Source organism: Pipistrellus hanaki (genome assembly GCF_964339955.1).
Source record: "Pipistrellus hanaki genome assembly, chromosome: 2".
NCBI classification, from domain to species: domain Eukaryota; kingdom Metazoa; phylum Chordata; class Mammalia; order Chiroptera; family Vespertilionidae; genus Pipistrellus; species Pipistrellus hanaki.
This window is the reverse complement of record NC_140504.1, coordinates 74,144,559-74,157,500: the sequence shown is the minus strand read 5'-3', so window position 1 is coordinate 74,157,500 and position 12,942 is coordinate 74,144,559. Positions and strand designations below refer to the sequence as shown.

Sequence of the window (12,942 nt, the reverse complement as noted above, 5' to 3'; positions counted from 1 at the left end):
ATTGGTTATGCTCATATGCATGCATACAAGTCCTTTGGTTGATCTCTTACCCCCTCACCCTCCGTCTTCCCTCTATGGTTGGACAGTCTGTTCGATGCTTCTATGATTCTGATTCTATTTTTATTCATCACTTTATGTTGTTCATTATATTCCACAAATGAGTGAGATCATGTGATATTTTATCTTTCTCTGACTAGCTTATTTTGCTTAGCATAATTCTCTCCAGTTCCATCCATGCTGTTGCAAATGGCAAAAATTATTTCTTTTTTTAGCAACATAGTATTCCATTGTGTAGATGTAGTACAGTTTCCTAATCCAGTCATCTGCTGATGGACACTTAGGCTGTTTCCAAATCTTAGCTATTGTAAAGTGTGTTTCTAGGAACATAGGGGTGCATATATCTCATTGCCTCTTCATATATGTTCTTATGATTCTATTTCCATGGCAGGGTATGGCCACAAAAGCACATGGCACATAATTGTGTAGTCAAGAATGAGATTTGTATGCACATGTGTGTGTATCATAGAATAATTAAAGGTCCTGTTCACTTATTCTCATTCATCTGTACTAAAAGCATAATCTACCCAACTGTCAAACTCATTGTTTTTTGTTCATTGTAATGGGCATCTGCACCTTAATTCTGTTTAGTCTCTGTTTTGTATCAGGCTTTGGGGAAATAATCTTGGAGCACATGAGAATGATAGTCACAATTTCTATCCTACTAATGACGGTCTTTCACATAGTTATTCATATTCATGCTATTTGAATAAAACAAACTGATAAATTCTTGACAATTGGAAATACCTTGTCAGTGTAGCCATGGTATGTTTCCAGAGCAAGATCAGAACATTTTATTATGGAATTTTCATCTAATCAGTTTTTTAAGTAAAAACATACAAATAACAAAACACAATTAACAATATGGTTTTAGGAAGTTATGAGCAAATGGTAGTGTGGCTTATCTGAAAAGTAGAAGAGTAGAACTTAGCTATCATGATCATAAGTCATTACTGTATTCTGAAAGAAACTAATATTGTTCATTGTAATATTTAAATTGAACTACTCATTAAACTCACATTAGATTTCTCCCCCAACCTTTGGTCTCATTTATAGGTGAGAGATAGTGCTTAATGCCAGATGGTTGAAGCATTTCGCCCACTAAGTAAACATTGGTGGCAAGATACTTGCCTCTACACAATAATGCATGATAGAAGAGTGTCTAAAATACAGAAGGATTCACCCCTAATTCTTAACGATTTATCAGTTATGTAGCCTTTTAAAAACCTGAAGTGTCTGACCTTGTCATGCATTTTACTCTGACATAGGAGTACACATATAAGAGTTTTGTAATGAAAGCAAGAGCAGTTGGTTTTTAGGGACCTCCATTTCAATACTGTCCTCTCCTCTGACATCTCTTACTTCAGAGTAAAAAAAAAATTGTTTAACCCCTGAATGAGCTGAGGTGGTGGTGTGCTTCTCAAGGCAGCCCACACAAAGCAAAACTTCCACCAAATGGTATTTGTGTGATTTTAGCACTCCTCTTATTTACTACTCAATTCTCAAAAACTCCAGAAATAGAAATACGAAGGGCCAAGTCTGTTGGCAAATGTGTTGTTTTCATCTTGGAGCATATTTGAGAAAATGTTTGGAAGGAAGAGGTTTGACCATTGAGAACTTCCAGACGGGGGCCACTGTTGCCCAGGAATGATGGGAGGGGGCTTCCTCCCCAGTGGAGAGCCTTCTGAGAACAAGCCAAGGAAGGTGGCAGGCAGGCTTGGGAACGCCAGGCTAGAAGGAAATTGCAAGTATGGAAAAGAAATAGACAGAGGGTGAATAAGCATCGACCTATGGGACAAAATTGCAGACTATAAGCAAGGAGGGCCAGTATCACTAGAGAAAAGGAAAATGTGGGACTTAGGATAACTAAGACAGTTGTATATTTCAAAAGTAACAATATAAATAAGTCAAGCTATTAATTCATAATTTCTTTCCCAGTATGAGAGGGTGAAATACAAGTTGGTCAAGGTTTCTTACTTTATTTAGTAGTAGATAGAGCTGCCTTTTATGGTTCCATGAAATTGGCTTAAAGCAAGACACAGATCAGCATAAGCCAACTTTTCTGTCCTTTAAAAGATTAGTCTTTCTCCTCTGACCCTTTAAAGTTGTAGCTAACCTAAAGAGAACTTTATATCATGACATAATGTATTTACACTCAGAATGTTTGCACATTTTAACTCATAATATTCTGAGTGCTGTTCTTACCGGTTGTTTATTTGTGTGTGTGTGTGTGTGTGTGTGTGTGTGTGTGTGTGTGTTTTAAGATTTTGCAAAGCAATAGACTCACTTTCACAAGCTGAAATGCATCTCCTGCCTGTTTAGTATGTGGTAAATATAAACTGTCCAATCCGAATATCAGAGTGTGTATCACAAGGTCTGATATTACCTTATAGCGTCAACTAGCGGTGGTTCAAATCATTACACTGTCACTGATTGACCAGTAACCCCATGAGCTCCCCCCCTCCCATCTTCTAGTTTATTTCTTTACATCTATACAGCCTTTGTGAAGGGGCAAGGAAAGTCTACCTCACAATTCAAGCTTCTGCACACCTGTCATTATTGTTGTGACAGCTCTTGGTGCAGAAGAGAGGACATTTGTATTTTGGTCCTGTTTTTGCTTATAGATTCAACTCTTATGTGAACATGAAGATGACCCTTGTTTTAAAACCAGCCTTTGTTTTTAAGATCACCCTGCTTTCTTTATTTCCTGTAGAATATAAATGTTATCTTTAACTCCACCTTGATTATAGAGGGGTTCCTAGCTTAATGGAGGAACGGAGGAAGAAGGCTGCCTCCAGGTAAAGAGGCAGGAGCAGTAGTGCAAGGGACAGAGTGCTGGGTCTTAGCGCCGCCATTCCTGGCCCTGTGAATACAGTGAAAAATATGCTGAACTGGACAATCCCGTGTGTGACCACCGGCAAATGTATCACCACTGTGACTCTCCACTGCATTGTCTAGGAAATGGAGATAATATCCCTTTATCTATGAAGTGGGGATAAAGTCTACTGCACCTATTTCTCAGGGATGTTAAGACAGTTAAATAAACGTATATCTGAAATAGCACTGTGCAGATTGTAAAGTGCTGTCCAAATGTTAAGGTAGCATGATGTAAATGTTTACTAAGCAGAAGGATGAAGCAGTAGACTTTGTGCAAAGAGTCTCTATGTGAATGTTGTTTCCTTCTTTGGAAATCTCTCCCATCTGACTTCGTTTACATTTATATTCTTGGGAGCTCCTTGATTTAGAGCTGGCACCACTTTACTGTAAATACACAGCACTATGTGCACATCAGCCCGGAGGCCGGTGTCCAGGCTCACTGCACAGAGACCTTTAATTCAGGGCAAGAGGGACTACAGGCAAGTGTTAGTGACTGCTGACACTGTAGTGACATGACAATTATTAAAATATGTCATGAAATCTTTTCAGTCAAAATTAACATTATCTCTTTTTTTTACCTTTTCCTTGAAAGCAGCTTATGATGTTTTCTCAAGCCCTACGACGCCAGATGAGCCTGAAATATCAGAGCCCCACACAGGTACCCAACCTCTCAATTCTTTCCTCAGATTCCATGTGTTCTGACAATACTGCTGATGAAATAGTACACTCTCTAGAGCTCTGCAGCAAAAGAAATGGCAGTCCGTGTCAGGGAGACGATGTTACCCTCTCCTCCCACTGAGTGATGACTTGTTTACCTCCATTGGTAAACAGGCTCCCACAAGTGGGAGATGCAGATAGGTTTGGTTGCTTCTGAGGCAAAGTAAGGCAATGGCCTATTGCTTTGTTGCTCAGAATCATTCTAAAAAAGTTTTAGGATCCTACAGAGTTTTCTCTGGAGCAGTGGTTCTCCAGTGAGGTGATTTTGCTTTCCCCTATCCCCAGCGGATTTAGAAATGTCTAGAGACATTTTTTGTTTGTCACAGCTGGAGGAGGTGCAACTGACATATCCAGTGAGTAGGGGTGAGGGATGCTGCTAAACCCCTACAATGCAAAGAACAGGCCCCTACAACAAAGAATCACCCAGCCCTAAATGTCAATATTGCTGAGGTGAGAAATAGTGCTATGGGGCAATTATGCTATTCATTTATCTATTAGAAGCCTGGTGCACGAATTCATGCGTGATTGGGACAGAGTGGAGTACTCCAGCCTACCCCAATCGGGGCCTATGGGGCCAGGCTGGTCAGGGGGAGAGGTCGCTGGCGGTTGGCTGCTGGCCCAGCCCTTGGTCAAACTCCTAGTTGAACTCCCGATCAAGGGGACAATTTTCATATTAGCCTTTTGTTATATAGGATAGCAGTTCAGGTGGGTCTAATTTTTGGCATACACTTATCGATGCAGCTACAGTAAATTTAACTCAGTCCAATAGTTCCTCTTGGCAAGTGTTTATTAAGCACCTACTAAGCTAGGTCCTGCAGAACATTTAAAGTGAGTAAGACTGGTCTCTGCCAGGCATGCATATATGTCTGAGACTTACTCTGTGTAGCCTCATCTCAGTATTATTTGTGTCATAAATAAAAGTGAATAAATTTAAATAGCAGAAAAATTTAAAAAGTGAAATAGAATGCTAAAGGTGGGTCCAATTAGTAGTTAAGAAAGAGAGAGAAGAAGCCAGCAAAGTCTGTTGAAAATAAGTTGAATATATGAGACACTGTTTTATCATGCTTTCTGATGTTTAAAGTACATATGTTCTTTAAAGTGAGCTCTTATTTAAATTCTAATGAATCGCTCATTTAAAAATGTTGGTCAGAAATCTCTCAAGTGTTCTTTATGTTTTTTCCTATATGGGGCAAAATTTATTACTCTTGAATTTGTATTTTATTCCTTAGGCCTTCTACTGCTTTTGTAAATGTTGACATTTATTCCAACAGCAACAAGGGATCCATTTCTGGATTCTGTCCCACCTAAAACTTCTAGAACTCTTGAACAGCCAAGGGCAACACTGGGTAATGTTTTTAACAGAAAAATCGTGCTTTGTTTTCCATCAAAAGAAAAATCCATGTGAATGCCTTCCTTCCAAATGACCATTTCTTTCCATCACATCTAATCATTTATTTCTTTCCTATTTCTGAATATATATATATATATACTTTTTTTTCTCCCTGTGATGCAGGCATCTCATGTTCCATTTTGGACTCTTTTTCTCTTTGTACTGTAATAGATGATATTTTTCCAACCTAAAGGAATGAAAAGTTTTTGAAAACTGCATGGATACTCTCATCATCCATTTCACCCATCTCATGTGTTTGTGGCCTGTATCACCTCACTTTCATGCATTGAGTCTGCCTGGAGTCAGCTACTGAACAATTATCACCCCGACCTTCTCCTGACTTTACATTGTTATTTCATTCATCAGCTTTGAAGACTACCTGCATTTTCATCCTTAATCGTGTACTGTAGCATGTGCTTTGTAACATCTGCTAAAAGCATGTGAAAAACTCCTAAAATACCTCATTTTAACTGGAACTATTTGGTGGGATGGGGTGTTTGTATTTTCAGCTCCAAGTGAAACACCATTTATTCCTCAAAAACTGGAAATCATTACCAGCCCTGAAATGCAACCTACAACACCTGGTAACTAATGACATTTGTATAGTTGTTTACTTTCAAAGAACAGGTCAATTGACCCCAAAAAAAATCAGTCATGTTGCTCCTTTCAGAATATTTTCAGTGGTAAACACTTCTCTTCATTCCCTGCCATGAAGTTGTATAGATATTGTGAAGAATTATTATTTTTTGGGCTATACTTTCAAATTCTCCAACCAGAAAATAGCAGCAGTATTATAGATGACAATTATTTTAAATATATTCCCTCCTAATTAGCACACTCACATACCATGAGGTCAAAGAATTTTTCTCAAAATAGTCCAAGTATAAAGAGCCCCAAGAGAGCTCTGCAGTCCTGAGCATGATGAAGAAAAACGGGCAAAAGAAAGGTAACACAGCCTACATTTTTTAAATTAATTGAATAATGAAGTTCATTAGTTCCTGGTGAGGTTCGTAAAATGCTACAGAATTAAGGAAGTCCTGAACTTTCTATTCTCTAAAACCCAAATAGTTTATTTGTGTTTCTCCCCAGCTGTTTGGTAAATCATCTTTTGAGTTCTTAAGCTATACCATGTGTTCTCAAATTCTTCAAAGGTGCTCACTTTGCAGTACATTTAATTGTATTAATGTGAAGAGTTCTCACATAGAAAATTAATTCCTTTGGCCCAATCAGCACTTTTATTGAGCACCTGCTGTGAGTAAAGCACAGTGTTGGGCATTCCAGGGACACAAAGAAACATAAAGCAGTTCTTGCACTCAAGAAGTTTACAAGTTTGCACTTCCAGCCTGATCCACCCCTGAAGAAAATCATTTATGGAAGCCATTTTAAATCTTCTTTCAGCTCTCCTGCAAACTACATCTACAAGGCACCGCAGGCCCAAACCACCAAGAACCAAGCCTGGTAAACAAATGTCTCTTTAACCTTTCAGGATATTTAATTTCAAATAGATAATATCCATCTCTTTGCCATAAAATAATTGACATGATTCCATGGGTTAAAGTTTCTTTACAAAATTTGAAGTTAACTGAAGATGAAAAATTAATGAAAATGAATAACAAGAGTCATTAATTTCTGATAAACTTTTATTAAAAATTATGTAAGTGATGCTCTTGCATGTGAATTTTGGTAAAAATCTAGACACAAGTCTTGCTCTCACAACATGATAGAGTGAGATATCTATACTAATAAAAGGGTAATATACTAATTAGACTGGGTCAACCTAACATCTGCTGGATGTCCAACTTCCTTCCAGACAAAGCCACAGTGGCAGAGGCCAAGGCAGAGGTGGTTAGGGGTGATCAGGTTGGTAGGGGAGGGCAGTTAGAGGGCTATCAGGCTAACAGGAGAGGCCAGTTGGGAATGATCAGGCCAGCATGGGAGGGCAGTTGGGGGCTATCAGGCTGGCAGGGGAGCAATTAGGGGGCAATCTGGGTGGCAGGCAGAGGTAGTTAGGGGCAATCAGGCAGGCAGGCATGTGGTTAGGAGCCTTGTGAGAAGGATATCCTGGATTGGAGAGGGTAAAGGCCAGGTTGAGGGACATTCCCCCCCCCTCCCCCGATCCCCTCTCCTCATGCACAAATTTTATGCACTGGGAGTCTAGTATAGTATAATTCTTTTTCTTGGTATGCCATCTCTATTTAAGTATTTATAAGGTGACTGTTCTTAGTTTTTGGTGCCTATTATGCTTTCAGTTTTTCACTAGGGCAATGTCTGAGATGGAAAGAACATGATCCCAGTTTTCCAATTGCTTATGATCTTATAAAGATAATCCTATATAACAAGAGAGAAATATGCTAATTATCCATTATGCCTTGAGACGTAACAACCAATTCTGTAACTACTAGATCATGGATCTGCAGGAGGGTGGGGCAGCAAACTACAAGTGGGTGGCGAAAAGCTACAGGAGGGGGCAGGGCAGCAAGCTATGGGGGGGGGGGGGGGAGAAGGGACAGAAGCTCCAGGAGGGTGGGGCAGCAAGCTACAAGCAACAGAGAGCTACCATGGGTGGTGGGCAGGTGGCCAGCTGAGGCAAGTGGCAGCAAGCTACTCACGCACAGGTTTGTGTGCAGGGCTACTAGTGTATCATAAACAAGGAGAGAACAACATAAGATCATGTAATCTACTTGTGAGGCTAATACTCATGTAGAAGGTCAGAAAAAGAAAGCAAGAGTTAAGGATGCAAGCCTCAAAATCTGTGTAGGATTTGGACAAAGGAAAAAGGAGTGGGGAACAAGATTATTTTGAGGCACAGCCTGGAGGTGATTTTCTTCATTGTCAAATAATACACTCAGAATCATACTCAACAACTGGGTTTTGCTTAGTCCATTGTAATATAAGTACAGTGGTTTTATTATAGTCTATATTATTTTGATTAAGTTTGAAAATTCTTTCCCAAAACTTTTACTCACTGCATACTTTATAAGCACTGACTACTAACTGTGGCAGGATTTTAACAAGCCATTCAGTTCTTATCTGCAGGACATCTTTTTATTGTCTCTAGGATATTGTAATATCTCTTTCCCTTTCCATCACCAGGAAGAACCAAAAGTCCTGGAACAACTACTTCTAAACTTTCTAAGAGCCCTGAACCTACATGGACCACCCTGGGTAATGATATGTCCTTAGTGGATGTGTTACTTCCTGTCCAAGAACCCAACTTTCATGTAATGTCTCAGTCAGTATTCTAATGGGCTCATTGCAGCAGTACTGAGTATCTCATGTAGTACATTGACCATGGCTTTTATGGTTTTGGATAGCTGGCCCTATAATAAGTGGATCTGAATGGAACCTTGTACATCATCCTATGCCTTGGGAAGCTATAATTTTTATAATATAAAACCACTGTTTCTTTCTCATCTTCTATCTAGTCATTGTATCTGAAGTTGGGTCTTACACACAGTTGTTGTTTTCTTTTGTTTTTGTTTTTCCATAATGCCCTCAATTTCAACTTTAGACTGAATTTGTAAAAATGACTATTATGGTATTAGTAGAATTTCTTTATGCTGCAGATCATAGCATTGTACCTATTAGTAAATACTAATTTTAAAATATGTCTTTTTTCTGGTGCTTAAAAACTTAGATGTAAATGAGAAATATGAAATAGCACAAAATGATTACACTGATTTTTTTAAAGCATGGATTAAAATGACATTGTCTTTGTGTAGTTATTATGACTACTTAGTAGCAATGCTATTTCTTTAGGTCAAATATATTCTATAAATGTCTTTTTTTTTCAAACCAGATGAAAAATTATCACTATATTTCCATTAAATGCTACTCTGTGAAATACTCTTTTAATGGACTATTTCTATCATCTCAAGATGATAGGCTCATTCTACTTACAGTATAGGTTTTCCTTTGTAGTTTCAGACCCTGAAATGTCTAAAAATGGATTTGTTGATTCTTTTTGTTTCTTTATTTTTCCAGCTCCCAGTAAAACACAATTTATTTCTTTAAAACCTAAAATCCCTCTGAGTCCAGAAGTGACACACATCAAACCTGGTAATTACCCTGATTTTTTTTTTTGATATTCCAAGACTAAGATTGAAACGTTGTTTTATGCCACTCTTTGGAGCAGGAACTTCTGATTTGTATTTTGGTGTTTGACACATTTTGCCATGAAAAATGCAAAAATACAATGAAATGCTCTCATCATTACCAGCACCTCTGATGTTATCACAGTGCTGCTCTGAGCTGTGTGGAGGAGCATTATGTTCATGACCTTCACAGAGAAAACACAGACATAGAATGATGTACATGATTGAGGTCTCTCTTGTCTAGGACTATGAAATAATTTCCAGTACCAACGTTGACTGGCACTCTTATGACACTGAACAATTGCCTTTCAGCTGGAAAGGGAAGGGTCTTTTCATCCCCTAAGAACTCTGCCTTGTTTGAAGCCTCTTAGTTTTCAGGCTAATAAGTGTGTATCTCCCTGATGCTCCATGACTTCTTTCTCTACTGGGGCTGATTTCTGAACACTGACTTCTGCTTACTTCCCATGAGATATTAAGGGTGTTTTGCTGAAGAAAAGAAGGCTCTTTTATAGGGAGGAGTTATTCTGTAAAATCTAAGACAAAGTTAATTCCCTACATAAGGGTTGTAGGACATACTAAAGGATTGAATCTTTATCATTTTATATTCAGAATATATACAACAGTTTACATGTTGACTTGCATAATTGTATATGTATGGATCTCTGTCACTACCATCATTTTCATCTAAATTTTAAACCCTTAGCTCTAGGAAGAATACATTTCTCACTGTAATGCTCAATGGAGTGTTCATTAATTTATGTTTACAAAGCACAGTTATTAAAGCAAGTTATTTTCTCTTAAGTGAGCAAACTTTATTTTTTGCAATGAAATACATAAAGAAGAAAAAATAACTGCTCAGAAAAAAAAAAATTCTAATGACCGCCTTTAAAGAGGCAGTGCAGGTCTCAGACTGAAGAAAATTAGGGATTAGGGGAGTGTGACCATGGGTGAGGTCTCCAAGTCAGGACATGGAATGATGTATTCTTACTCAGGGAGGCTATTTGGAGAAAGAGGCATAGCTCATGACATTCAAGAGCTGTACAAGTTTAAAATCAAGAGAGAAGAGTTTCATGTACATTTATTTTTAAATATGCTTAGAGGACTTTAGATTAGGACAGTAACTATTACATTTATGTTATATTAGCATAGAAGATTATTACCAAACAGACTGTATGAGAAACATTACTGTATGTTTGGGTCACCAAATTTAAATAAATATTTCTCCAACCTAATTATTTCTGTTATTACAAACTAAAATGTGAAAACATCAAAAAATGTCTCCAAATGTTAATTATAATTTACACAATGTAATTTACTTTATTAACTTCAGTGGTTTCTAGAAAGTCTTCTGACAGGCAGTACATTAATACAAATAAGAATTGGAGGGTGTTTTCTTATTATTCTAAGGTATTCGAGCAGAAACTTCTTAATTTGACATTTCCCTTTTAAAGTGTAGAAAATTATTTGGAAGCTTAATGAGTTTATGTTCCTTTCATTTCTACCTCCTAATCACTTAAGAATAGCCACATTTTTTCTCCTAGCAGTAAGTATAGCCACTTCAGAATCTGCACTAAAATGTATGCCAACTCAAGTTGACATTGAGGCAACACACAACACAGAGTAATGACTAGATGTCTGAAAACTGTTACTTGTGTTTTAGCTTTATTTTTTTTTTAATTATTTATTTTTACTTTAGGGCAGGCCACTGTTACAGCTCTGCTGAAAATTTGTTTCTAGCCAAGGTTCAGGAGAGCAAATAAACCACCAAAAGCTTTTGATTTGAGTTGATTCATTGCCTTTCCCAGCCCTCTCCTCACTCTCTTTTTTTCAATCTCTCTCAATCTCTCTCTCTCTCTCTCTCTCTCTCTCTCTCTCTCTCTCTCTCTCTCTCTCTCTCTCTCTCTCTCTCTCTTCCTTCTCTCTTCCATTTCACTTTCCAAGTAGGCTGCTTTTCCTTTGGTTTTCCTTGGTGGTTAAACTAACAAGTAAAAACCACCATTGGTTTTTGCTTGTTTCATAAGAAGAATCCAGTGCTTTCTTGAAAATCCCAGCCATCTACTCTGTCCCTTCTTGTCTAGCTCATCCAATTAGAATTGTTTCTTTCACAGTTAATCTTTCGCATTGCACTCTTCAACTTTTAACACACACACACACACACACACACACACACACACACACACACACACACAAAGAGAGTCTTCCAATTAATTACAGGTGTGGTGGATGGATTTGTACATTGTTCTCATTGCTAGCCACAAATCCATGAGCAAGTTGTATATTTCTTTGTGTTGTGTTGGGGTGAGTGGTGTAGTTATTTGCATGCCACTCAGTTGTTGTTGTTTTTTATGAACAATTCTATATCTTTATCTACAACACCTAAATAGTGTCAAAAGAGGAACTCATCAGAAATGTATTTGTTTTTCATAAACATTGACTCTCTTTATATGGAGGTGAATTGCAAGCTTAATTGATAGAAATACATACCTATGTAGTCTTTGCCTGTCAGGAAATTTTAAAATGCAGATTTTTTTTTTACAAAACTTAAAAGACAGTAATCTTTGTAAAAATGCTGTGAGCAGTAAATTTTACCTACTTTTTCACTCTTTTAGAAGGCACCTTTGTAGAAATTAAAACATGAATTACAACCTCGAAGTTTCAGAAGATTTTGTTGTTGGCTGTTTTCAGATGTGAATATTTTAAAAATATTTATTATATTTAATGTATTGGTGCTTACTATTTTTTTCCTATCTAGGCCTCTCTCTCTCTCTCTCTCTCTCTCTCTCTCTCTCTCTCTCTCTCTCTCTCTCTCTCTCTCTCTCTCTCTCTCTCTCTTTCTCTCTCTCTCTCTCTCTCTCTCTCTCTCTCTCTCTCTCTCTCTCTCTCTCTCTCTCTCTCTCTCTCCACCAATTTGACTGACACTGAGGATTTGTTATCTGATAGAATATTTAAATGATATTATTATTCAATTTTTCAGCATTTCAATGAAATCTGAGACTGCCTTTTGACTTCTGCTGATTTACTAACCAAAATAGACTAAATTGTTTAAGTAAACCTGTTTGTTCACCAGCAATAATGCTAATAAACATGGAGAACATCATATGAGCACTTTGGGTTCTTTTTAGACCATAAATTTAATTTTTTTTTAATAAAATAATATCAGGTCCAGCCAGGCTGAAAGTCATCCAAAATTATCAGAATTCAGACACGGGTACAGGTCTGTTCCTTCTTCCTTGGACGAGCCCAACTGTCCTGCATGGACAAGAGCTCCACACAACCTTTCAGAGCTGCCTGACCTCCCTTTAATGGAGCATCTCCTCAAGCACTAGAAATGGTTTTCAGAATATTGTGTAGTAAATACAATAGCTAAAAACCTACCAAAAAATATAGAAATCTCAAATCTTACTTTTATTGTGGTTTGCAGAGAGGATGTGAGTTTTGAACTTTTTGGTTGTTAAGCCAGGAGAACCTGATTGCTCATCAATGAGAGAATATGTTTTCTACTAAAGGACATTTAGTTTCTGCTTAGATGGTGCTCTTCAGCATTGCCTTTGATAATACTTGCTTTTATTGCAGCCCCGGAACCTCTGACTCCAACACCATCACAGTCAACAATGGGTAATGAAGTTTCTATTAGTTAGTGAAAAAGAATTATCTCTCTTTTTTACACCCTCTATCTTCAACTTTGTCCTTAACTCTAGCTTTTTAGAATTTATTTTGCCATGGCTGGTGTGGCTAAGTTGGGTATCATCCCATGAACCAAGAGGTAAAGAGATCACTGGTTCAATTACCAGCCCAAATTATAGGTTT

The 12,942-nt window shown here is 37.7% G+C and overlaps 1 protein-coding gene across 36 annotated transcripts in view; it reads left to right on the top strand.

The window, feature by feature from the left end:
- Nucleotides 1–12,942, top strand: part of ABI3BP (ABI family member 3 binding protein) — a 237,401-nt gene that overhangs the window by 129,082 nt on the left and 95,377 nt on the right. For 33 of the 36 annotated variants that reach the window (XM_084875404.1, XM_084875410.1, XM_084875434.1 and 30 more), the window contains 7 exons: nt 3,527–3,592; nt 4,923–4,997; nt 5,551–5,625; nt 6,440–6,499; nt 8,135–8,206; nt 9,026–9,100; nt 12,709–12,750. In XM_084875404.1, coding sequence (XP_084731530.1) covers nt 3,527–3,592; nt 4,923–4,997; nt 5,551–5,625; nt 6,440–6,499; nt 8,135–8,206; nt 9,026–9,100; nt 12,709–12,750 — 465 coding nt within the window. The remainder of the gene's footprint in view (nt 1–3,526; nt 3,593–4,922; nt 4,998–5,550; nt 5,626–6,439; nt 6,500–8,134; nt 8,207–9,025; nt 9,101–12,708; nt 12,751–12,942) is intronic. The other 3 variants (XM_084875411.1, XM_084875413.1, XM_084875431.1) reach the window with 2 other exon arrangements.